Below are 27954 nucleotides of genomic sequence, written 5' to 3' on the forward strand. Positions count from 1 at the left end.
TCGCGTAACTCTATTTTATTATAAATGAGATTGTTTTTACTGTAATAAGTTCAAAACATAAAAAAGTATACTGCATTAGGTAATACAAAGCAATGTTTTCTAGTTATTTTTAAATATGATTAAATAAATAAGGAAGTACCCATGACAGCTATATTTATTTTCGGCCCACTAGCCTCAAGCTAGTTTGCTTTTTGGACCTTCATAAGAAAAAGTTTGGGCACCTCTGATCTAAAGTTTAAAAAACAAAGAGATTTAAATGAAATTGCCTCCAGATGGCAGTATGATCAAGCTTTTTGTGCAGGACTTCAACATCAATTCCGTTCTCAGTGTCCTTATACTGCAGTAAGATATTTATAATGACTTTAGTTATTTGTGATACTTATTATTATTTTTAATAATCAAAATAGTTACAGAAATACAACAAAAAACAACAAAATATTATAAATAATTGTTATGGTTTGACAACATTTATCATTTTTATAACATTATTATTTTATAACAACAAATATTGTTTTGTATTATTATATTATATTATATTATATTATATTATATTATATTATATTATATTATATTATATTATATTATATTATATTATATTATATTATATTATATTATATTATATTATATTATATTATATTATTATTCGCTTGTATATTTGGTTAGACAGAGTTTTGCAAAGCAATGTATTTCCTCAGGGGTTTCTTAGTCTAAACCTGCATTATTTATTTATTTAACCTGTTTAATCTTTTAATTATAATTTTTAAAAATCAAAATAGTTACAAAAATACAATACAAAACAGCAAAAATATATTTTTTAAAAATTGTTATGGTTTGACAACATTTAACATTTTTATTACATTATTATTTTTATAACAACAATTTTATTGTTTTATATTATATTATATTTTATTATATTATATTATATTATATTATATTATATTATATTATATTATATTATATTATATTATATTATATTATATTATATTATATTATATTATATTATTTGCCAGGGCAGCATGGTGAGTTGCCGTTTCTGTGTGGAGTTGCCATGTTCTTCCTGTGTTTGCGTGGGTTTCCTCCGTGTGCTCTGGTTTCCCCCACAAGTCCAAAGACATGCACTATAGGTGAACTCCACACAGAAACACCAACTGACCTTCACCTGTATCACATGTCTTTGGACTTTGGGGGAAACCGGAGCACCTGGAGGAAACGCATACGCAGGGAGAAGATGCAAACTCCACACAGAAACGCCAACTGACCCAGCCAAGGCTCGAATCAGCAACCTTCTTTGCTGTGATGCGACAGCACTACCCACTGCGCCACCTCGTCGCTGGAAGGGGATCTGCTGTGTAAAACATATGCTGGATAAGTTGATGGTTCATTCCCCTGATTAATAAAGTGATTAAGCCGAAAAGTAAATGAATGAATTAATGATATTGTTCGCTTGTTTATTTAGATAGACAAACTTTTGCCATGCAATATATTTCCTCAGGGGTTTCTTAGCCAAAACCTGCATTATTTTTTATTTAATCTGTTTAAACTAAATCTATTTAATTTGTTAAATCCTTTTCCTTTTGTTTTTGCAATCTTTTCTATTTTTAGTTTATTTTTATTGCTTAACAAGAACACTAGCAGGCAAAAGTACAAAAGAAGAGGAATAAGGTACACTGAAATCCTTGGATTTACTAAATAATTTTTAAGGTAAGTGGTTGTTCACAATTTATTTGAATTTAAACAAACAAATTAAGTTAAACATTACTAAATTTAACTTGTTGAAAACTGTCGCTTCACAATCATGAGGGGGGTGGGGGAGGTCTGTCCACACTACCACCAGTGTAGCATCCAAAGGCGCCAATCCGCTAACCACACACCAGCTGTAGGTGGAGTGGTGAGACCAGGGGCGTAGCAGACATTTTAAAAGTCGGGGGGACGGCTGTATGAGATCATATGTTCATATAATTATTAATCACCCGTTTCTAAATGGTCTGTCTCTAAAAGTGAGAGGGACGTATCCCCCTGTCCCCCCCAATTGCTAAGCACCTGGGTGAGACAGTGATAGAGCCATTTCTGTGGATGGAAAGGATTGGGGGGCCATGTTCGTAAGAGCCGATTGAGGGAATTTGACAAGGACGCCGGGGTTACACCCCTACTCTTTACAAGAAGCGTCATGGGATTTTTAATGACCACAGAGAGTCAGGACCTCGGTTTAACGTGTCATCCGAAAGACGGCACCCACTGACAGTATAGTGTCCTCTTCACTTTTACTCGGGCATTATTACTGTCAGACTGCAGGTTGAGCGCCCCTGCTGTCCTCATCTACACAACTTCCAACAGCAACCTAGTGTTCCCATGTAGTCTCCCATTCAAACACTGACCAGGCTCAGCCCTGCTTAGCTTCAGTGAGTAACCTGGTCTTGGGCTGCAGGGTGATATGGCTGTGAAGCAAACACGTAGAAAAGAGAATACAAAACAAAACAATTACATGATGGGATATCAAAATTACAATAATTTCACAGAAAATGATTCCAAAATTGCTACATCCCTGTAGCTTTTTAATTGTTAACATCTTTTTGGCTTTCAATATAATGCTTAAGAGCCATTTAAAACAAAGAAATGTTAGGTTCATCACTGGTCAGTTTTATTTGTGTACATAGTATTTCTCATGCTTAATCACTGAAGTAATAATCAAGTTTAGCTCCAATCAAGTTTATTTTTTTTATTTTTTAATTGTAAATATTATATATTGAACATCAAACCAAAACATTTATGTACATGTGCATTAAAATAGATGTATTATATATATATATAAATTCCTCCTTTAATTCACAAAATGTGCAGTTTGCTAAATCTCAACGCTCAGCAATCCAGTTGGCCGATTGGTTCTAGTGATAGCATCGAGCAATGATGTGATTGGCTTAGCTTGCCACAGCCCCTGTCGTGGAAGTCATCAAAACATGTTTATTGGTTACTCGCAGTGTCAGTTTTCAGAGAGCTCGTCCACTATTGGATGGATCTTGAAAAAAGTGGGCAGGGTTCCGGTCGAAGTTTTGCTGCATATCGGAAACAATAAGTGGGAGTGCAGACCAGTGGAATACCAATAGATGGGATGAAAACACCACTGTAAAGTAAGACAACTGCTAAACTTAATTCATCTTCGCTTTATCTCTTTGTTCAGCAGCTGTTCAATTGCAGTCGTGCATTCGAATTATTTAAGTGTGTTAAATACCGCGTTATGTGCTTTGCTTTAAGTTGTGTTGTGCAGTTTGGAGCAGCACGCACATGGCACGAGTTTGCTTGACAGGTTAAGTTGGCTTGTCAGGTTACTGTGCCATATGTTTGCTGGGTGAGGCAGCGTCTTTTTAAGGCTGTGACAGGAGATTATAAGCGATGCAGGTCACCTTGGCCACGGTGGGCATGAGAGGGTGCCAGTGGTCCTGATGCTGTGAAGGTGCCACTGTTATGTAACATGATTCATCACGACAACAAACAGTGTGATAGTACCCTTATGCTTTTATTGCATCTGTCATGAGAATTGTTGCTACACTATGACGACTAGTATTATATTTTTTTATACGTGTGTATACTTTTTAAAACTCTTATTGTTATCACTTTCTTTCTTGCTGTAAATTATATCAAGCTAATATGTGTTTTTTTATTCTGCACATATCTTACGGCCCATCTTCTGTTGAAACTGTATGGTGTTTTACAAATTATAGTAAAGTTTTCTATTCACTCATTTGTTCATTTTTACGGTCCCCAGATTGTTTACTATGCTAATATGAGTATTCGGACTGGAATTACATGCAAGCATGACTTCAAAACAACATTAGCACTACTTAATTGACCATGAAAAATGTTGTACTTAGTCATTCGCTGATAATATGATTTCACTATTTAGAATTTGCAAATAATACTTTTCTGAAATTCTGAAAGGGTCACGAAACACCAAAACACATTTTTTGAGATGTTGACAGTCATATATATGTCCCACGTTGCTTAAAACACTATTAGGACACATATATTTCCCTAAAAAGTGAGAATTGGTTGTTTTTGTGTTGTTTAGAGAAAATTTGTTCTTCCGGTTTAAGAAGAAATTTTGAAGTTGCATCACGGCGATGAGATCATTGTGTAAATTCCAGCGTGGAGATTGGCCATCAGCACCGGCCAGTACAAAGTGACATCATTGAGTTTTCAGCACATCTGTTCATTAATTCATGAGAAAGACTTGGTTCGGACCAATCAGCATGCTCCATTTAATTTGTGAACAAGATGCAACTTCATTATAGCTTCGAAGACCCTTTTTACCTGTTACAGTGTTCAGAGAGACGCCACGTTGTGTTGCCAACCATAATTCAAACAGGTAGTAGAAGAATTGTTTGGAGACATGGGACGTCAGTGTTGCATTTATAAGTATGCCGCAATGAAATTTTTGTTTCCTTTTGTCCCTGATAAGAGCACAGCTCGTGTGGGGATCCACATGTGTGGATTACAGTGGTCTGCTAACACACGACAAAAATATGTTTGTAAGGAACATTTTTTTACCCGAGAGCTTTTCGAATCTGGAAATGGTGAAATCCGCCACTCGTCTTTTTTAAAACAAGGCACGGTTTCAGATAGTCGTGTTTATTTTACCGTTTGTAATCTATGTTCTGTTTATGTTTATTCAGAGGCAAAGTTAGTTAGTATTGTCAGCATTACCCATACTCTTTCAGTTTTTAAAGACATACCTAAGTCAAAGTGATTTAGTTACTAAGTGTACAGTAATGTCACTACAATATTATGGACTGAAAATCCTCCACTTACACACAGCTCTCAGATCTGCTGTGAATGCTGCTCTCTGAATCACTGTCCATCTCCCCTGCATCTGTGTTTGTTTTGCCGCTGTGAAAATCAGCTGTAGTGCACTTAATGAAACTCCCCTTTTCATGCAAACCCTTCCCTCTTTCGCCACTTGACACTCCCACCTAAACAAAGCTGGACTCACCCACTTATCTGACTTTTTCAAACTAGAGGTGTGTTTCATGTTTCATATCCGTTACGGAGAATGTCTGAATTTGTGAATATAAAACCAACTTTACCTCAGTGTTTTACAGTATTAATACGCAAATACAATTGTGTATGAATGTGGCAAACAAGGTGTTATACAGACTTGTGGTATTGCCATCAGACATTTCACTAACTATAAAGTTAGTCTGGTTTCATTTATAAGCCATGAATTTTTTTTTTTAAACTCTGGCGTTGTTCCATTATGAAAACGCTTTTAATGTCCAGTTTTGTCATGTTTTTTCAATAATGATTTGTTAATTCAACTTATGTTTAATGCTATTTTAATTATTATTTTGGTTTTGTGAAACTACATTGTAAAAAAATCTTGGTTGCCTTAAATTTTTAAGCTGAATCACATTAACCTTATGAGTCCATTGGACTTATATGATGTTAAACTGACTTAAAACAGCTTGCGTAAATTATACAATTAAGTTAGAACATGATTAACTTAGTTTATTAAGTTACAATGACCCAAAACATATGCTGTCAGGACTAATTGATCATATTTTTTTTACAGTGTATTGACATTTCTAAAATAATAAATATCTGTAAAATATTTACTGCAATCATACACTTTTTACACATTTTAAAATGTATTTTTTTTATTTTATGTTAAATTGTTAATTGCTTCCCTTTAAAGCAAATATTAAAATAATAATGCAAAAATTTTAATTTCAAACCAAATCTTCATCGATCAGATATTTTATTGTAGAAGGAACGTTTTTAAAAAGGTTACTACCTCAATTATATAACAACTAATTATTATTAATGAACATATTATTCATGGTTTGTAATGGGTTCATTCAGACATAAATATGTATGCTGCTTTCTTTTTGTATTCATAAATAACTAAGTTCAAGGTTCTCCAGTGTGTCTCTTGAGATGTATTTTATGATGCATAACACTTATTGATCCATCTTCCTTTCACATCAGCATGTTTTGCAGATGGATTGATGGAAGTCTGAATAGATTCAATATACATTAAAACTACACAGTTTATGAATGACAAGCTGGCTGCTTCACATTATGCGTGTATAAAACAAGTCAGCTGATGATTCAGTGACAAAAAAGTGGAACAAACAGAACTTCTTTTCACATTTGAGAATAAATTAGCTTAATTTAATACAAACCAGTCCGATTTCTTTTAGTGTCTTTCTTTCCATCACATTTACTTTCATCAGATTTGACTTGCAGCTCAGGTTTTAAGGAATGTTCTGGGTTCAACACGAGTTCAGATTAATAAGCAACAAAAATGTGCAGATTGCACTTTTGATAAAACACCATTAACTGTTTATTTAATATATTACCACATTAATTATCATGTACGGTATATTAAAACGCATTGTTTGAGATCTAAGTTGTACTTTTTTGTCAACTTCACATCTAAAAAATGTATGTTTTAATAGAAGATTTTAATAGAAATGCTACAAAAGAACCATACAGAACATTTGCTGTTCTGGTCTGTGTTTAGGCCGGTAATGAGGGATGAGGAAACATTAATTTCTTTAGTTTGCTATTAATAAACCCTGTACTAAACCAAAACATCTATATGCAACAAAAAAGTACTGTATGTGCTATAAAAAGTACATTTTAATTATAGGTGATGTACAGTATAAGAGGAATACAATAAGCAAACGGGCTGGTGATGCAAGACTAGTGATGTTGTTAAGTAAAGATAAAGCTATTATTATTATTATTATTATTATTATTATTATTATTATTATTACTATTGTGTGTGTGTAAGCGCAAACAAAACAGGCACACACATTGGGCATAAAGTAAGGGCGCAAATATTTTAACCCTGAAATATTTGATTAACGAAATACACAAAGACGTTTATAAATGTTGTCTTGACAACTAACAGACAGGTGAATTAGTACTTAAATTTTATGAAAAACTAATAATGACTTAAAGTATTTTAAAAACTACATGGAGCTGCATAAATACAAAATAAAACCCAACAAAAATGCCAAAAAGCACCTATCAGAATTCAAAAGTCTTACACAAAAAAATATGTGTAAATTGAAACATATAACAGTATTGAAAACTGTCAATATAAAAACAAACACTAATGCAAAATACTAAAAAAAATCATTATAATACTTGGCAAGGCAAGCTTTATAGAGCACAATTTTACACAACTGTAGTTGATTCAACGTGCTTTACAGTAAAATACAATATTTATTAAATAAAAGAATTAAAACTTGTATTAAAAATATAAGAAAATGATATATATATATATATATATATATATATATATATATATATATATATATATATATATATATATATATATATATATATATATTACACACACACACACACAGTTAAAATCAGAATTATTAAACCCCCTTTGATTTTTTTTTTTTTTGTCTTTTTAAATAGTTATCAAATGATGTTTAACAGACATAACAGTATGTCTGATAATATTTTTTGTTCTGTAGAAAGTCTTATTTGTTTAATTTCAGATAGAATAAAAGTAGTTTTTAATTTTTTTTAAAACCATTTCAGAAATTATAGCCCCTTTAACCTATTTTTTTTTTTGATAATCTACAGAACAAACCATCGTTATACAATAACTTGCCTGATTACCCTAACCTGCCTAGTTAACCTAATTAACCTAGTTAAGCCTTTAAATGTCACTTTAAGCTGTATAGAAGTGTCTTGAAAAATATCTAGTCAAATATTATTTACTGTCATCATGGCAAAGATAAAACAAATCAGTTATTAGAAATGAGTTATTTAGACTATTATGTTTAGAAATGTGTTGAAAAAATCTTCTCTCAGTTGAACGGAAATTTGGGGAAAAATTAAACAGGGGGGCTAATAATTCAGGGGGTTTAACAATCCTGATTTCAACTGTATGTAATAACTGAAATACAGACATGCAATAACATGACAAGGACAAGGAAGTAAAAACAAATCTTTAAATTAGATTTAAAGGCATCCAATGATGGAGAAATCCTGATGTGCAGAGGGAGACTGTTCCAGAGCCTTGAGGTCGCAACATGGAAAGCTTAATCACCTTTTTATTTGCAGTGTAAATGACTAAATTACCCTGGTTAACAAGTTTGACTTTTCATGATGTATTTTACATTACTTTGGTGATGAATCAACAGAATTTGCAAGTTGCAGCTTATTTATTTATTTATTTATTTATTTATTTATTTATTTATTTATAAAATTTTTTAGATATTATAAATATTGTAGTTTTAAAGATTATTATTATATTGCTAAAACAAATGGGAAAAAAATCTTACAAATATTATATAATAAATACATGTCAACTAAAACTAAATACTAAATAATTTTTCTATAATAATTTGTACTTTTAAAATATGTATTAAAATAAACAATTTATCAAATTCTAGCAAACAAATGCTTAAAAATAATTATTATTTTGATGTATATAAAATAATGGTTTATATAAAATACTGTAATGGTGTACCTTATTTTGGAGTCAGTAAAACTATTGGCAAGTAAAACCGTGCAACTGCTTGCAAATAAATCCTTATCGTTAAACCTGGATTGCCTAAACTTAGTAATGTAAATCACTAATTCTTTGCTCTTTCTTTTCCTATTTTCGGTTAGTGTTGCCTTAAACCTGACATGGAAGAAGTCTGGATTCTTTTGGACTGGAAATAAAGCAGGTAACTGACTCACATTGCACCTACTCATAAACACCTCTGGGTATTTTCACTCTCACAGCTGCTCGTGTTTATTTTCTGCATACACAATTCCCAAAACCCTGCTGTTCCCTGCACCTCTCAGTAACTGAGACGTCTCTTAAAATCATCCAGATGGAAGTTATGCCACAGTACTATAAAATATATTTGTGTTTGGTGTATCACATTTTTACTTTCAATAGAGGCTTAAAAAAGGGTGACACGGTCGCTCAGTAGTTAGCACTTTCGCCTCACAGCAAGAATGTTGCTGGTTCGAATCCCGACTGGGCCAGTTAGCATTTCTGTATGGAGTTTGCGTGTTCTCTCCGTGTTCGTGTGGGTTTCCCCCAGGTGCTTCGGTTTCCCCCATAGTCCAAAGACATGTGGAACAAACTGAATTGATGGTAGTGTATGTACAGTATGTGAAAGAGTGTGTATGGATGTTTGCCAGTACTGGGTTGCAGCTGGAAGGGCATTCACAGTGCACAACATATGCTAGATAAGTTGGCGGTTCATGAATAAAGGGATTAAGCCGAAGGAAAATAAATAAATGAATGAATGAATGAAAGAGACGTTATAAGGGCTAACTGTTATGTCAGAAATGTCAATGTAACTAATTAGGCTTCTTGAAGCACTTGTTATGCACTTTCACAAAAACTATTTTTCTATAATCAACGAAGATACAGTAGAGTGGATTCAAAGTCATAGAATGTGATTATCCAGCCTGATCTCACGAGTAAACAGAACTATTTTACGTTTTGTCAGTATAGTGGCTAATTCTATGAATTCGTGTCGAGTTCAGTTGTACGAAAATGTACGATTTTAAAAAGGAGGCATGGATGGCACCCTGCCTCACCCCTTAACCCAACTGTCACTGGAGGATAAGCAAATCACACTAAATTGTACAAATGAGATTGTACAGAATCATATGAATTAGCCACTAAACCAAAAGGTTACTAAATTGCCATAAGATTGTGTTGGATTACTAATACCAATCTTACTAATCAATCCTTTTTTTTCACCATGAATTCAGTTTTTTTATTTTTCCTTTTGATATTTTTTTCTGGACTCAATTTTATCATTTATTTAATTTTTAAGTAAATGTCTGTTTAATTGAAATCATGCAAGATATTTAATTTAACAGCAATTGATGATGAATAAAACAAAATTTAACTTTTAGGAGAATATTCTGAAATGCTTGAATCCAATTTAACTGAAAACTGAAATTAAATCTGACGTTGTGAAAGACGTTGTGGGTTTTTAGGTGTGAGCAATTCCAGTGTTATGGATGTGACATTTGCAGTAAAAATTCTAAACATAAATTCACAGAGAGAGTGTTTGTTAACATTATATTAAAACATCTGTTTAAATTTTCCTGAACAACTAACCACAGAATTAAGGGATCAGAAAATATCAATCTATGAAAATTTTTTGTATTTTAAATGAAGAAAATAAACATGCATTATAGATGTGACATAAAGTATGCATGTTTACAGTACACAGCATACTTTGTGTAAATTCTGTGAATTAAACTGCACAAACCAAAAGAAACAATGCTAATCAAATGGATAAGAGTTGGCTCTCTGTAGAAAAAAAAATATTTAACATGTTTGCATTTATGAGGAAAAAGCTTCATTATGGATGTGACAGTTGTGAAATTGGCACTTTGGTAAATCAAATATAATTGTTTAAAAACATTGACAGACATTTTGAGTATTTTTAAAGTACTGTAAAATGCAAGCCTACTACAAAAACATAAATTGGTTTGGCTATTTTGGTGAAAACTTAATTTTTCTCATGGCAAGGTTGACATTAGCATGGAATTGCTTGTGTACATGGAATAAAAATGGCCTTTTACAGATTAATAATGAAATAAAGTTTGTGTGTTCATAGTAAGACAGATGCTGACAACAGCATGAGTGTCACACATGTCAGCATGCACCATGTAATCCTAACTGCAGCAGTCATTTACACAAACATGCAGACTATATTTAAAAAGTCTCTTGCAGTTTAATATTCTCATACAGCCAGTACTTTTTTATTTTTTAATCAGAAATATAATATTTGTCTGGACTTTGTAATTCTGTTTATGGATCTAGAAGACCATGCAGCCTTTTGATCAGAGCATTTCTCAGGATTCTCATGATTCTTGAAACTACTTGAATTTCAGACACAAAGTATGTATTCAATGCCTGGAAAGTGCTTAGAAAACAAACATAGGACCTTGAAAGTGCCTGAAATAAAATTGAAATAAAATTTGCTTATGGTGTTATTTTAACAATTGTACTGTGTTGCTGTCAAAAACAACGAGAAATTCATAATTGAAATATACCAAATTTAAATCTTGTACAAGAACTATGACAAATTATGCACATTTTATCAATAAACTTTGTTTAAATATTACCAGTATTGAATTCAACAAATTTTATTAAAGTTCTTTGAAAATGGCATTAAAAACATCATCATTACTCTTAATGTCAATTGTAAGTGTAAGTGAAATGTTAAGTAAAGTAAAGACTTTCATGGTGCTACATATGCTGCGGGTGTGAATTGCAAAGATGCTTGATTTGAAATTAACAGTGCTTTAAAAGTCATTGAAAGTCGCTAATATCTATTTACTTTAGTTGTGCCCTTTAATCTTAAATTTGTGCCACATTTTATTTTATTTTTGTTGGCAGTTTTAGCATGGTAGCAAGTAAAATAATAAAAAGACCTTTGACAACCCGTTTTGCTTCTGTAATGAAATGCATCTTAGAGAGAAAAACAATGTCATGCCAGGCTGTGCAACTGAATGTTAGATGGCATTGTGTGCCAACTGGGTGAGAACCAAACTTTAAGTCTATGCACACCTGGCATGAATTAGCCAGCTGCCACTTTACACCTAGTAAGATGTTCTGACCCAGTGGCTTCATTTTTGGATGAAATGTGTAGTAGTCATTGTTGCCTTATCAGTGCCACAGTTGTTTAGCTTTGTAAACGTAAAAGCAACCATCCAGTTGCCCACCACTGAAGCTGATCAAAATACTACAAAGCCTTCACAGAGGGACGACTCAAACCAGAGGGAAAGATGTTTTACATTCTGACTGAGATAAAAGTGAACTGACTGACCACGAAAGGCAAAATAAGAAACCAGCCTGCCAACACTATTATAATTCATACATCTGAGCGAAACTGTGGTTCAAAAGAGGGTCGAAAAGCTGGACATGTTGAGCTGTGGTGCTTCTGCGGTGTGCTCATTAATTTAATGGTGCTTCATTTCATTTACCAAAGATTTTCAGTTTAGTTTTCACCAATTCTGGGTTTTAGGTACCATGAAGGTTGCTCTACAATTGCTTGGCATCAAAGAGTGATTAAAGTCGAACTGGCTTCATTCATTAATGTTTCCATCAGCTTAGTCCCTTCATTTTCAGGAGTCGCCACAGCTGATTGAACCATTAACTATTCCAGCATATGTTTTATGCTGCAGGTGCCCTTCCAGCCATAACCCAGTACTGAGAAACACCCATACACTCTCGCTTTCACACACTATGGGCAATTTTGTTCATCCAATTCACCCATAGTGCATGACTTTGGACTGTGGAGGAAACCGGAGCACCCAGAGGAAACCCACGCGAACACGGGGAGAACATGCAAACTCCACACAGAAATGCCAACTGTTCCGGCCGGGACTTGAACCAGCGACCTTCTTGCTGTGAGGTAACAGTGCTAACCACTAAGCCACCATGCCACTATATCTGCCTTCATGTTACCGATATCCCAAGATTGGTGCAACTTAAACTGAAACTAGCCAGCTAATCCATCTTCATGGTACAGGCCACAGGTTTAAATCCTATTCTAATCCCATTTTTCACCCTACAATGTGGGCAAAACCATAAATTACATTTGCACAGACTTTAATTGGACTTGCTGGTTGGGAGGTAATAACGCATATCGGAAAGACTATTATCTGTTCGGGGGTTAGCAGTAATCTTTAAAGTGATGTACGATTAGTGATGTCAGCAGGTGCACTGCAGTGTTCCCAGCAGTGAAGTATCAGTTTCCCATAAAGATCAATAAATCATACGCATTTAGTCTAAGTGTGCAGCTGTGTCTATGCCCTCATCCGTGATTAGTGTGAGTGTTCAGATGTATAGTCAGAATTATTTAAGTTCTAAAGGACCCTTAAATGTTCAAAAGCATATATGAATATTATAGATCTAGGTGTAGGATTAGATTGAGAGAGTGAAATGAAGAGATATTTTAATGCAAAAATTCTGTAAAAATGGTAATATTAGTTATTAATATATGTTGATTCTGAAGAGTAAATATACTAACATTCATGTATTTATAAATGAAGTTTCTTGTACTCACTGAGGTAGCATTTATTTAATATAAAATAGTGTAAAGGGTAATATTAATAAACATTGTTACAGTTTGCATACAACTGTTTTCAATTATGATTATTTTTTGGAAAAGATTAGGTTAAGATTTTAAGTTAACATTATGCGATTTTATGGTATATTTTGATCAGCTTCCTTGCTGAATAAAAGTATTATAATAATAATTATGATTATTTTTATTATTATTATTATTATTATTATTATTATTATTCATTCATTCATTTATTTTCTTTTCGGCTTAGTCCCTTTATTAATCCGGTGTCGCCACAGCGGAATGAACCACCAACTTATCCAGCACATGTTTTACACCGCGGATGCCCTTCCAGCCGCAACCGATCTCTGGGAAACATCTATACACACTCATTTACACTCATACACTACGAACTATTTAGCCTTCCCAATTCACCTGTATCACATGTCTTTGGACTGTGGGGGAAACCGGAACACCTAGAGGAAACGCATACGCAGGGAGAAGATACAAACTCCACACAGAAATGCCAACTGACCCAGCCAAGGCTCGAACCAGTGACCTTCTTGCTGTGAGGCAACAGCACTACCTACTGCACCACTACGTCGCCATTATTATTATTGTTATTATTCATTTAGTCACTTATTTATCAGAGGTCGCCACAGCAGAATGAACCACCAACTATTCCATTGATGTTTTACACATCTGATGCCCTTTCATCTGCAACCATGTACTGGGAAACACTCATACACTATAGCCAATTCACCTGTAGCGCATGTCTTTGGATTGATGGGGAAACCGGAGCACCCGGAGGAATCCCACACGAACACGAGGAGAACATGCAAACTCCACACAGAAATACTAACTGATCCAGCCGGGACTCGAACTAGCAACCTTCTTGCTGTGAGGCGACAGCGCTAACCACTGAGCCACTGTGCTGTCCTATTATTATTATTATTATTAATATTTATAGAAGTCTTGTAATTATTTAATGAGTCTTACATTACCCTAAATTATGAACGGTGCATTATGGTATCCACAAAATTAAGCAGCCAGTGCAGTGTATGCAGTTAATGCAGATGTATGTGTTATTAATATAAAGACATGTTTGTCGAATCAGCATATTAGATAGATTTCTGAAGTAATTATGCAGACAGTTCTGCTTTAAATCATTGAAATAAATACTATATTTAAAATATTAAAGTGTAAAACAGACTTGTAAGTCTCAGTTTGTAAAAATAAAGTTATTTCTTGTTAGTCCATAGTCTCAGTCTCACTTTAATAATGCTTTAGTAGAGGTTAAACTGTCATTAATAAATGCTGTATATGATTGTTCATACTTACTTCATCTTAGTAAATACATTAACATTAACTTATGTAACTTTATTGTAAAGTGTGACCTGTACAACCTTGGTGAGCATAAGAGATTATTTTATTGTGTGTGTGTGCGTGTGTGCGTGTGTGTGTGTGCGTGTGTGCATGTGCGTGTGCGTGTGCGTGTGTGTGTGTGTGTGTGTGTGTGTATGCATGCCCACATAAACACACAGTCTCAAACTGCATCTAAACATCTTGCAGTACATCTTCCCTCATGTTTGTTGTTGCTCTCAGCACATTTCACACACTACAACAAAACTCCCACTCATTTTTAAACTATTACACTCCAGAAATGTTTGATGAAGCAAAGAAGGGAAGATAAAGGGCTATACGAGAAAACAAACGAGTTTGTGAAGCAATTTCACTGCAGAGCTGTGAAGCAAAGATGTAAACCCAATGCTCTTGTCAGTCATGTTTTCCCCATTGTGACATCATTCATCACCATGGCGATAGGCTTCAGGAGCACTGTTTTGCTCAGATGGGCTGATGGGAAGTGTGTGTGTGTGTGTGTGTGTGTGTGTGTGTGTGTGTGTGTGTGTGTGTGTGTGTGTGTGTGTGTGTGTGTGTGTGTGTTTCTGTGACTCACTTGGTACATGAGTAAGCTGTTATCTGCTCCACTCTTTATCTCAAAGTCTGTGGAGAGAAATGCACTACTGAAAACACCTGACACTTTTATCACAGCCAATCCTCTTGTCCTCCAAGGGTTTTATTTTCTGCTAACTCTGTCTTGAGGTATATTGATCTATATGACTTTTTTATTCCACAAAATGGCAGTTTAAGAATCTCTGTGTAGCTCTTTTCCTAGTTTATACAGGAGAAATAAGATCAGATCATCAAGAGCCAGCGAGAAGTATTTCTGCATCATTGAAATGATTTTATAATTCACAAATACAGTTGAAGACAGAATTATTAGAACATTATTTAAAGGTGCAGTTTGTAAGTTCGACACCCAGTGGTTGAACTAGGTATTGCACTCCTGGATCTAAACAAATGCAAGCGCAGATTGCCAGATTAAGGACAGGAGCGAGTGATTTAAACCGTGCTCTAAATAAAAGCAACGGCACACGATAGATGAATATTCTCCATATTAAAATGAGTTTTTGTTCTAACCAATACCTGGAATTGATATATTAGAAAAACAGCTTCTATTTCACACAGGTGAACAACAGAAAACTGACAATGATCACCTTAGGTACACCTTGTGTGCTTTATTCAGTGTTGAATGCTAATAATGTGAGTTTGAATGCTCTTTTACATGACATTTATTGCTATACTACTGAAAGCAGCAGCAGTTCAACTCAGATCATGAAAATAACTTAGAACTAAACAAATTTGAGTGATCCAGCATGTACATTTAATAATGTTAAAGAGGTTTAATATGTATTAATTAGATTATAAACCTTACCATTTCATGAGTGAGTGCATATTTTGTGCTTCTGAATGGCTGTATTTAAATTTCTGTCGAGTTTCGTCTGGTGCAAACAGCCAAATTGCTTATCATTACAAATCTCGTCACAAGTGGTAGGACACGGGGTTACAATGTAACCTGTTCATCAAATGTTTACGTTGGTAATATTTATATTATTTGCTAATTAATAACCTCATGTGGAACTCTGAATCTGTGTCTAATTTCGGAGTCTGCTACTGTCCACCGGAGTTCGCGTTTCGGTCACAGACACATGTTTCAGAGCCCTACTGAATTAAATAATTAATTAATTAATTAACTGATTTGATTGTTCGATTGATTGATTGATTGATTGATTGATTGATTGATTGATTGATTGATTGATTGATTGATTGATTGATTGATTGATTGATTGATTGATTGATTACTTAATTAATTAATTAATTAATTGATTGATTGATTAAATATGTAGTTTTCAACCAAGGCAACCCAGGTGCTGAAATATATTTGGCTAAACTGGCATTGGGCAGGTTAAAATTACCAAAACACAGACAGCGTTCCGGCACGGAAAACACATTTTCAAAGCAGAATATCTGGCATTGTTTTTCAGATAAACAAGAATGTTCACTTGGTATGTTTCTTAAATATCTGCAAACATATTATGGTATTTTTATACTTTAGAAGAGTCAAAAACATACACACAGCACCTTTTATAACTAATATCTAATAACTAATTTCTTTTATCTGTGCCATAATGACAGTACATAATATTTTACTAGATAATTTTCAAGATACTAGTATTCACAGGGTTCATAGTGTCATGGAAAACCTGGAAAAGTCATGGAAGTCATGGCGTTTTCCAGGCCTGGAAAAGTTCTGGAAAAACAGAAAAACCCAAGTTTTGGAAAAGCCTTGGAAATTAGTTTAACAAATGTCTGTATACTTGAATTAGGGCTGCGTGATATTGGAGAAATCTGACATTACCATATTTTGTATTTCTGTAATATATATATATATATATATATATATATATATATATATATATATATATATATATACACAATGTATATATATATATGTATATATATATATATATATATATATATATATATATATATATATATATATATATATATGTATATATATATGTATATATATATATATATATATATATGTATATATATATGTATATGTATATATATCGACGTAAATACAATTTCACCAGGTGATATAACAGGTTTATTTGAGTTGATTGGGGGATTTTGTAGAGGAGTTAATCTCGAATAATATATAACAGACAAATTACAAACATAGATAAGTAAAATATAGTCTAAAAGTGAATGATAGTTTTCAGGTATTCACTATTCTGGTACAGATATTGAATAGTAAACACTGTATAGTCTTCATTGTATATTATTTAATATTTATTTAAGTTACAAAAACTTTCTTGTGGCCCAATGTTTTAACATTTGAAATCTTGAAATGTTCACACAGTCACAGGCTTTAAAGGGACAGTTAACTCAAAGATTAAAATGTACTCACTATTTACTCACACTTTAACTTGTTTCAATACTATAGGAGTTATTAAATTACATTCTTTTTGTGTTCATTTAAAAAAAAAAAAGAGTTTGAAACAAGTGAAGGGTGTAATGAAAATGGTAAGTAATTTTTGGGGGAACTATCTCTTTAAAACTGTATGCAGTTGATAAACTTTTACTCCATTATGATTAAACTCTATATTAACCTATATTAAACTATAATCTTAACATTGCATACTGCATATTGCAAACTATAATCCCAACTGGAATAAATTTGATCGTCATTGTTTTTCTTATTATTTGCCATGGATATGTAGACATTACATGAAACATTACGTGATGAAAATGTTCTTGAAAGTTCTGGAAAAGTCATGGAATTTTAGTAGTAAAAATGTGTATGAACCCTGCGTTCAGCTTAAGGTGACATTTAAAGGCTTAGTTCAATTAGGTTAATTTGGCAAGTTAGGTTAGTCATTGAATCAAACAGTGGTTTGTTCTGAAGACATTTAAAAAATAAATATTACTTAATGGGGTTAATGATTTTGACCTTTACAGTGGTTTAAAAAAATGAAAACTGCATTTATTCTAGCCGGATAAAAAACTAATAAGACTTTATCCAGTAGAAAAAAATATTATTAGACATACTGTGAAAGATTTCTTGCCCTGTTAAACATAATTTGGGAAATATTTGAAAAACAAAAAAAAAAAATAAAGAGCAGGAGGGCTTATCATTTTGACTTTAACTGTATAGTCATTGTTTGAGGAGATTGTATTGTTTTCAATTGATTAAGTTTAAGTTAAGATAAAGTGTTCTTCATTAAACTTTGCTCAAATGTTAATAGAGATTTACCAAATAAATGAACTGAACATGCAGCTTTGTTGATGCTTGGAGTTTCTCAGTAAATGACTGTAGTTGGATTAATGTACTTTTCTTGTTATTCAAAGCAATGTAATTTGATCTGACAATGATTGAATGGGCATTTTGTAATTTGAGTTCAGGTCGGATAGGAGCAGATGCCAGCTGAGAAAGTTGAAAGCTTTTCATGGAAATACGCTGAAAAGGAGAAATGTGTTAATGATAAGATTACGGTGTCTCAGGTCTTTCACTGAAGTGTGCTGCATGTTAAACATTCCTTAATGCTTTCTGGGTGTTATACAGAGATGCAGGCATTGAAATTCTTGTTGAAGTTGCAGGTGTTTTAAACATATTTTTTTCTTTGAACATGCAAATGTTTTAGATGTCGCAGACATTCTATAATGCAAACATTCTAGATGCCACAGATATTCTAACATTCTTTAGTTTGAACATTCAAACTTTCAATGTTGCAGTAATACTAAACTTTTCTTGCTTCATGTTTAAACATTGTAGATCTTGCAGACAGTCTCTTTTTGAACATTCAAATATTCTAGTTGTTTCAGGCATCCTAAAATCCTTGATTTTTGAACATTTGCATGCATAAGTCATTAAGGACATTCTAAAATTGGCTATTTTCCTAACCAATAGAACATTCTAGATGTTGCAGACATTTTAAAAACGATTTCTAAACATTAAATCATTCTAGATTTTGCAAACTTTTGCAGACAAACTCTTGTTTGGTCATTCAAAAAGTCATTCTTCAAAGTTATTCAAACTTTTTACGTTGCAGTTGCAGACGTTCGAAAATTCTCTTTTTTTGAACATTCAAACATTTAAATTGTTTTGCAGTAAGACTAAAATATAGTATAAACAAAACTGCTTACAGATTGAAATTTCAGGTTAGGTTTCCTGTTTTCCACTACATTTGCCCCATTAAAAAGTCTTTTCAGAGGTTAATTTTACATGTAAAGTCAGCAGGATGTCTTTGGATTGTGTGGGAACTCATGAAACACCTCTGGGTGTAGTGTAATTCACTTGTCAGTCATGATGTATAGAATAATTTCCAGGTCCACGCCGGTGCTCATTTGAATTGGAAAAATATTCGTTTGTGATCATGCTTTAGTCATATCACACATTAAAGTGAATTTTATATAAAATCATGGTGTACACAACAGTCTCTAGACTTGCTGCTTCACAGACACCAAAATTTGAACAATTTATAAGAAATTAATTACTTTAAGGCCATCGAATATTACGCATGGATGTATATATTGCGATCGTGATTTTTGAAAGCATTATATCGCTTTGTAAGCGTTTATTATTACCATTATTACCACTTCCCATACAGTTTGATAAAGCGCTTGGACCCCGGAATCTTCTTTGCCTGAAGTCACACTTAACAAGCTGATATCAACATGACAGAGCTTTAAGTTTTTCTATCACAGATTAAAAATAAATAAATAAATAAAATAAATAGTTTATCACAGATTATGCAGATGTTCAGATGGTATTTTAGGTTATCTAGCATTGTAAATTGACAGTTGGAAAGAATGAAGTTTATTAGCAGATGTGTCCATGACTAAACTGGTGACTCAGTGTTGGGATGACGGCATGTGTTTGTGTGTCAGACCTTGTCAGAGATGCTGCTTGTGTGTGTTTGTCTTTCTCTATGTGTTAGTGTTATTACATGTTACCATGGAGATAGTGTTTGTCATCTGCTTAAAATGCTTGCAGCAGAGTTTGTTACCATTTTTTTTTTTTTTTTTTTTTTTTTTTTTTTTTTTTTGCAGATCAACACACATTACTCACAGTAGAATTCCACTTTTCTTTGCTATGTGTCTAAAAGTCATGTTGTGCATTTGTTTCTGGAAAATATCCAGCATATTTTAAGGAAAAGTCTGGATAATGCTCAATGACTGGTGTAATTTTAATATTGTGTTCAACTTTTGTTTCTTTTAGATCAGTTTTTCACTATGGAGGCCATGGAGGAGGAGTTAAAGCCCATTGTCCCCACCCCTAATGTTTCAACAGTCTCCGCCTCCAGTCCGCAGAGTGAAGCTGTAACCAATGAGCTGCAAGATCTTTCCCTTCAGCCCGCCCCCAATTTGCCTCCTATTCACGAGAGGAAGAATGGTGAGCTTAATATAATGCAAAATTTTTTGTCTTATGGTTAAAACGCATATAATTTTAAGTTACATGTTATTCTATTCTTAACTAAACCCTAAGTTGACCAAACTGCAGTGTTTGTGAGCATCACTTTCTCAAAGCTTGAAAAAAGTTTTTGTTTAAAAACAGTAATTTACCCAAAAGACAAATAGTAGTAAAGACTGTAATGCTTCCAGGTGTAAGGTAAAAAATGGCCATCTTAACTGTGGTGAAATTACTATAACATATTCTAATGTGGATATTATATAGGGCTCTATTTTAACAAACTAGGTGCATAGTCTAAAGCGCATAAAATTTTTTAAAAAAGCATTAAGGGCATGTCCGAATTCACTTTTGCTATTTTAAAGACGGAAAAATCCACAGTCGCATAACTAATGTGCTCTGTGCTGGACTTTAGACCAGCTTTCAGTTGATCAGTGGCAAAGTCTATTTCAGTTCTTCAAAATAACAACATTCCAACAATCCGCCTTAACACATCTTCTTTCTAGACCGGAACACCCATGAGTTCACAAAGTTGGCGCAAATGGGTTTGATATTTATTTGCGCTGGTCTGAAAATAGAAACAAATCGTGCCAAACACGTCTTGCACCGTAATTATATGATATAATATATGATATGGGTATATGATAGGGCCCAGGGATGATTTTAGGATTTTTTATTTTAGGGGGCTCACCTCCCCTAACTCCTTATAAGGTAAAAAAATTATATATAATCCGTGTAAATGTGTATGTAAATATATATATATATATATATATATATATATATATATATATAGATATAGATATATATATATATATATATATATATATATAGATATAGATATATATATATATATATATAGATATATATATATATATATATATATATATATATATATATATATATATATATATATATATATATATATATATATATATATATATATATATATATATATATATATATATATATATATATATATATAGAGATATTTATTTATTTATTTATTTATTTATTTACATACACATTTACATACTCAGTTGGATGAAGACATTCTGTTATAAGCTGATACCTGGTATGCGTTATGCTAAGATTTAAGAGCACAAGTCTGAAACGTGACATGCTCACACACAGCTCTGTGTTCTGCCTCACTTGGCATATTATGTCCAGCCCATAACTAATAATGGGTTATTTTGCATTGCTTATCTTTGTAATCACCCACACTAGCATCCCACAATCTCTGAATTATCTTCAAGTTAAATATCTAGCTGTACGATCCATGTTTTCTGTAAGATGTCGCTACTGCCATCTAGTGGATCTTGTCAGCACTTTGGTCAGTTCATTTTTATGCTGGAAAAGTATTGGATTGCCTGAAATCACTTACACTATATACACAGTCTGGCATGCGAGCAGTCATTTAGCAGATGCTTTTAACCAGCCTCGAATGACCTGATTTTAAGTGCTTCATTCAGGCTAATGGATCGGCTCTAGCGAGAAGGGTCGGTAGACATGCACTCTGTTCGCTTTGCAGTGCCACTTGCACTCGCTGCACAGGAACTGGATACAAGTTCCTTAATGTTGTATGAGAGTTTGATGCTTCATTATACAGTATCTAAACATTTGCAGTTGATGTCAGAAATATCATCCATCCTGAATTATTACCCCCCCTCTCCCCTATATTTTCTTCTCCAATTTCTGTTTAACGGAAATATCTTTTTAAACCCATTTCTAAACATAATCGTTTTAATGAATCATTTCTAATAACTGATTTCTTTTATCTTTGCCATGACAGGGTATACGTGGTGTCTTAAGTCTTAAATCTTCTGAAATGTTGTGTTGTAGGTCTTAAATCTTTTTTAACAGGTCTTAATCTTTCCTTTGTTCACGTATAGCTCCCCAATCTGGCCATTAGCACCCATACAATCACCAACAATCCATCTTAATAAAACTTTTAACTATTTGTTTAAAAATAGCATTTAATTACTTTCCTTATAGTAACATTTGCTTAAAAGTTATCCATTTATTTACCGAGGATACTGACCTGACATTTTGATTGTTAAATTATTATTATTGTAGACTGAAGTAATTGACAACTATGTTTTGTTCTATTCTTGGTAAAGGTTATAGGATTTGTGAATGGATATTTTTGAAAATTAATAAAAAAAAAATATGGAACCAAAATTATTATTATTATTGTAATAATTATTAATGTGTTATTTAATGTGTTAAAATTTTGATAGGGCAAGTGAAAATCTTTTCTAACTGGCATATAAAAAAAATCGTTAGCATTTAACCCTGTATAAGTCTAAAATTCTATTCATAATGGTCTTAAAAATGTCTTAAAGCAGGGGTCACCAAACTTGTTCCTGGAGGGCCGGTGTCCTGCAGATTTTAGCTCCAACCCTAATCAAACACACCTGAACAAGCTAATCAAGGTCTTACTAGGTATACTTAAAACACCCAGGCAGGTGTGTTAAAGAAAGTTGGAGCTAAACCCTGCAGGGACACCGGTCCTCCAGGACCGAGATTGGTGACCCCTGTCTTAAAGTCTTCAATTGAACTTTGTGAAACCATGCATGATTACAGTACAAAATATTGTACTAGATATTTTTCAAGATACTAGTATTCATCTTAGAGTGCAACTAGAACAGTTATTATACCGTAAACCCAAAAACTGAAACTGTAGGAAATGTGTCTCTCTCATTCAACACCAATGCAGATGTTTGCAGGTCTTGCACATTTTGTGAGCTTGATATTTAAGGCATTATATAAAGTGCCTTGGAATACAATTCCCAAGCGAACACATTTATTTATTTTATGTTAACTACATTGGCTACATGCTCACAACATTGCAAAACTGCTTTAGCAACGTATACATGTGACATGTAAAGATGGATTTGAGACATTTTGACCAAATAAATTTTTTATTTTGCCAGATTATTAATAGTACCGGGCGTCACAGTGGCTCAGTGGTTAGTACTGTCGCCGGTTTGAGTCCCGGTTGGGTCAGTTGGCATTACTGTGTGGAGTTTGCATGTTCTCTCCATGTTGGCGTGGGTTTCCTCCGGGTGCTCCGCTTTCCCCCACAAGTCCAAAGACATGCGCTATGCGTGAATTGAATAAACCCAGTACTGGGTTGCAGCTGGAAGGGCATCCGCTGTGTAAAACATATTTTGGATAAGTTGGCAGTTCATTCCGCTGTGGCGACCCCAGATGAATAAAGGGACTAAGCCTAAGGAAAATTAATAAATGAATGTATTAGTATTACTAATTCTTCATGCTGTGTCGGGCTGTTTACATGACAACAATGAAGCCAAAAACCCTCCTTAAAACAGCAAAAATATTAAGTTGACACGACATGAAGTCGTTTTTTTTTTTTTAGTGCGACAATTTTAGATGAGGCGGTTCATTCCGCTGTGGCCACCCTGGATTAATAAAGGGACTAAGCCGAAAAGAAAATGAATGAATGAAATTTTAGATGAATATTTTGGACTCACTCTCTCCAACTGTTCGTCACTTTAAAATAATATATGTGTGTGTGTCTGTGTGTGTATCCATACCCTTTGAAGTACTGCCAGTCTCTGTTCAGGATTAATTTGTTTACAGAATTTGTTGTTATGCTTGGCTGGAGTATTGCTAGCAAAAGATCAAAACTGGTCACTGATTTCCTGAAATAAACTTTATTTCTGGATGATCATTTGCAACTCTAATAAGGAGAGGATCTCTCCAGTTTCTCTTCACAATGGACTGGATGACCACAATATTATAAATTGTTGCTGCCTTACATTTTTTAGTTAAATCAAATGAACTTTTCTAGTCATCGCAACTTACATCAATCAAACTCACAAAAAAATATTAAATTAAACTTTAAATAATTAAAAAAAATTTGTTGAAATCTCATTAACTTATTAAAATGTTAATACAACATAAAAATGTTTGTTGTCTTGACTTTTTGTCAAATGTTTTTACAGTCTACTTTTTCTTTGAATTTACCACATTTGTTTTTTTTTGGTATGTGTTCATTTATTCAGGGTTCATTCAGTCATGAAAAACCTGGAAAAGTCATGGAATTTTGACATGGCATTTTCCAGGCCTGGAAAGGTTTTGGAAAAACAGAAAAACTCACAAAGTTTTGGAAAAGTCATGAAAAACAAATATTTGTATTTTTGAATAAAGGTTTAGTTGTCTTGACTTCTATTCTGTCCTTGGCCAATCACATACTCAGTTTGGTGTAAGCATTACCTAAATTAATTTGACATAGCTATAAGTATAAATTGAAATTAAATAGATTGCCGCGTGTTTTACGATATGCTGTAATAAATTTGAACATGCATTGACTTTCTTTTACCACGCATATGAAGACATTGCATAAAACATTAGGTCATGAAAATCTACTTTAAAGTCTTGGAAAAATCATGGAAAAGTCATAGAATTTTTGTAGAAAAATGTGTATAAACCCTGTTTATTTATTTATTTATTTATTTATTTATTTATTTATTTATTTATTTATGTGGAATGGACTCAGTGTGCAAGGTTTCTGTGCATATTGCATATGTGACAACCATTTTAGGCAGTGACTTAATAGCAAGTCATCTAAATTACTATAATGTCATAACTTACTGCTGAGATTGCTGACTTGCATTAATTTCCTTTTAGTTGATGATAACAACACTGATGTAATCCATTTGTCGCTCATGATGTAAGAAACAACATTTTACTCTTCAAATGCAGTTTCATTTTCCATAGTCACCCTGGAGCCCAGCACACTTTTCTAAGTGCTAATTTAATCTACAAAAATCCTGCTTTTTTCTTGATTTGTCTCCTCAGAGAATATTTTACATGCTCACACTTCAGTGTGTAAAACCACACACACTTTAGCAGAGATCTAAAAACGGCTCCTAAAACACCTGCTGAGCGGAGTGATTTTACGCCTTAGCAGTGAGGTGTGGATGTCAGACTTTGGATGTATTTCCATAAATTCAACCACTTTAAATAGCAGCACCAGACAATTGTGATGTTCTCCGAACAGCCGCCAGAAAGTCTGCTCATTTTTAGGAAGTCATAATTTCTGAGATTTTAATTTCAGTCGTATTTTCAAACCAAGCTACACATTTCCGTGACTATGCGTTTGTATGTCGTTCTGTCAGCAGGGAGAGGTCACTGGGTGCAGAGTGAGCTGCTTTAATAAAACACACACTACTCAGCACAAATGTGTGTATGTGTGTGTGTGTGTGTGTGGACTGAATGACTTAAGGAACAGCTGTGGTAGTACCATCACACACAGACGCACACACAAACACACACCTTTCCCGGCGGATAACTTCAGTCTGCATGCTGTTTCTGCAACAGCAGGACAACAGCAACAGCAGGAGCTCTGGATCTTTGTGGCTGTTACTTCTCATCAGATATCTGCCTTCTTTATTTTTGTCTGTTTCCATCTTCTTGTGCTCCTTTTCTCTCATCCGGATTCCTGCGAGCAGATATATGCTACTTAATTGACTGAAATACGAATGATGCAAGACTGATTGTAAAACAGCATTTGTTGAAACAGTTCTTTTTGCTGCAGAAAGTTTCACTTATTTTCTTTAAAAACTGAGCAGCATGCTGGAAACCAGCTCGTGGGTTTACACTGGCCCCGCCTCTTTTGGATCTGCCCCAATCAGCCATGGCATGAAGAAACAAGCCCTCCGATTGGACCGTGAGAGACGGGCCTGCCTGAGTCTGAGACGAGGTGTGGAGTCATCTTGCATGCATGCGCTCAGACCAACAACAAACTTAAGAGAATACTTTTTGAGTTATGATTTATTCACAGTAGTGCTGATCTAATGCCCTTTTCTATTTACATTCATACTACAAAGGATAATGCTTAAAACATGTTCTGCTTGTGCACATTAATACGGTGGCAGTAAACAATAACATTTAACAGCATTAAGCCTTTAAAAAGAATGTCAAAGTATAATGCATGCCAGATTCCAACTCAGCGCATAACTAGGGACATAAGTGCTGTTGCCTCACAGCAAGAAGGTCGCTGGTTCGAGCCTCGGCTGGGTCAGTTAGCATTTCTGTGTGGAGTTTGCATGTTCTCCTCGCGTTCGTGTGGGTTTCCTCCAGGTGCTCCGGTTTCCCCCACAAGTGCAAAGACATGAGCTATACAGTAGGTGAATTGGGTAAGCTAAAATTGTCCGTAGTGTATGTGTGTGAATGAGAGTGTATGGGTGTTTCCCAGTGATGGGTTGCGAAAATAAAATGAATGAATGAATGAACTAGGGACAGACAGAATCTGCAGACATTTTTTGCTATGTCTGCAGAGAAAAAATTGCGGATTTATGCGGAACGATTTTAGGAGTAAAACAAAAAACGTAACAATGTTTATCAAGTTTTTTTTTTAATGTTGACGATGAAAATCCAATTGGAGTGTCATGAGTCAGGTCTCATTAATTCCCTCACTCTCAGTATTGTTTTCGTCTCTCAGCTGTAGATCCCTTTTATTCGCAATCATTGCTTTAGCACCTGCCTTCACTCGTAGCTGATTAGCATCTCTATTTATACCTCTGTGTTCAGTGTCAGATTATTACACCTTCTAATAGTACGTAACCGTGTCTCTGGAGCGTCCACTTACACTCTGCTTTCTGTAGTTTGTCCTGTCTTTCGTGCAATAGTGTATGTTCTCAGCCTTTACCTGCACTCTGCTTTGCCCAGTGCTCACCGGCTCTCCTCTTCAGGCTTCTCACTCTGCCCTCTGTGCTCACCTGAGCCTTCGTTAGCCATACCAGTGCTGCACACAAGCCGGAGCCCAGCGTTCGGCCACCGGCCTTTGTTTGACTGTGCCTAATAAACTGTCCTTATTTTGCCCGCACCCCTGGTGTATTGTCTGATCCGTTACATGGAGACACTTATTTGGTAAACAAAGCAAGTCCATCATGTAATATACCTACTAAAACACAAAAAATATTACTTTACAAACTGTATTGTAAATAAATCATATGAACATTTTAATATTACTATTATTATATCACAATAATATTAGTAAAATAAATTTAAAAAAATTCCCAGAGATGGGTTGCGGCTGGAAGGGCATTTGCTGTGTAAAACATGTGCTGGATAAGTTGGCGGTTCATTCTGCTGTGGCGACCCCAGGTTAATAAAGGGACTAAGCCGAAAAGAAAATGAAAGAATTAATTAATTAAAAAAAAATGATTAACTATAAATTTACATACATTTACACAGGTAAATAATCAGACTCAATGATGGGCTAAAAATCTGCGGAAATCTGCGCGTGCAGATTCCATGTGGGCCTACTCATAATTTAGGGTTTGGTATAAAACATACAGAAATATATTGTATTTAATGAAAAATCAAGGATGTTTGGAGTTTATGCATGGCTGCATGTTCATGAGACTCTTAAGAGTTGCAGATCCCATAGTAATAGTTCAGCACATAGTAATAGGGCTGCACGATTCTAACTAAAATGAGAATCACGATTTCTTTTTGCTTAAAATCAAGAACATACGATTCTGTAGATGTTAAATAAAAGTTAATATGAGTAGACTGTTATTATTGTTATTTCTCATATAAACA

At 33.9% G+C, this 27954-nt stretch overlaps 1 protein-coding gene across 2 annotated transcripts in view; it reads left to right on the forward strand.

Moving 5' to 3' along the window:
* The first annotated feature begins 3050 nt into the window (after positions 1 to 3050).
* The window catches only part of mrtfaa (myocardin related transcription factor Aa), an 88104-nt gene continuing 63200 nt past the window's right edge, over positions 3051 to 27954 (forward strand). For both annotated transcript variants that reach the window (XM_056453439.1, XM_056453440.1), the window contains exons 1-3: positions 3051 to 3125; positions 8638 to 8696; positions 20191 to 20364. In XM_056453439.1, the coding sequence (XP_056309414.1) occupies positions 20205 to 20364 (160 nt within the window). In that variant the 5' untranslated portion in view covers positions 3051 to 3125; positions 8638 to 8696; positions 20191 to 20204. The remainder of the gene's footprint in view (positions 3126 to 8637; positions 8697 to 20190; positions 20365 to 27954) is intronic.

This window comes from Danio aesculapii, chromosome 3 (assembly GCF_903798145.1).
Source record: "Danio aesculapii chromosome 3, fDanAes4.1, whole genome shotgun sequence".
NCBI lineage: Eukaryota > Metazoa > Chordata > Actinopteri > Cypriniformes > Danionidae > Danio > Danio aesculapii.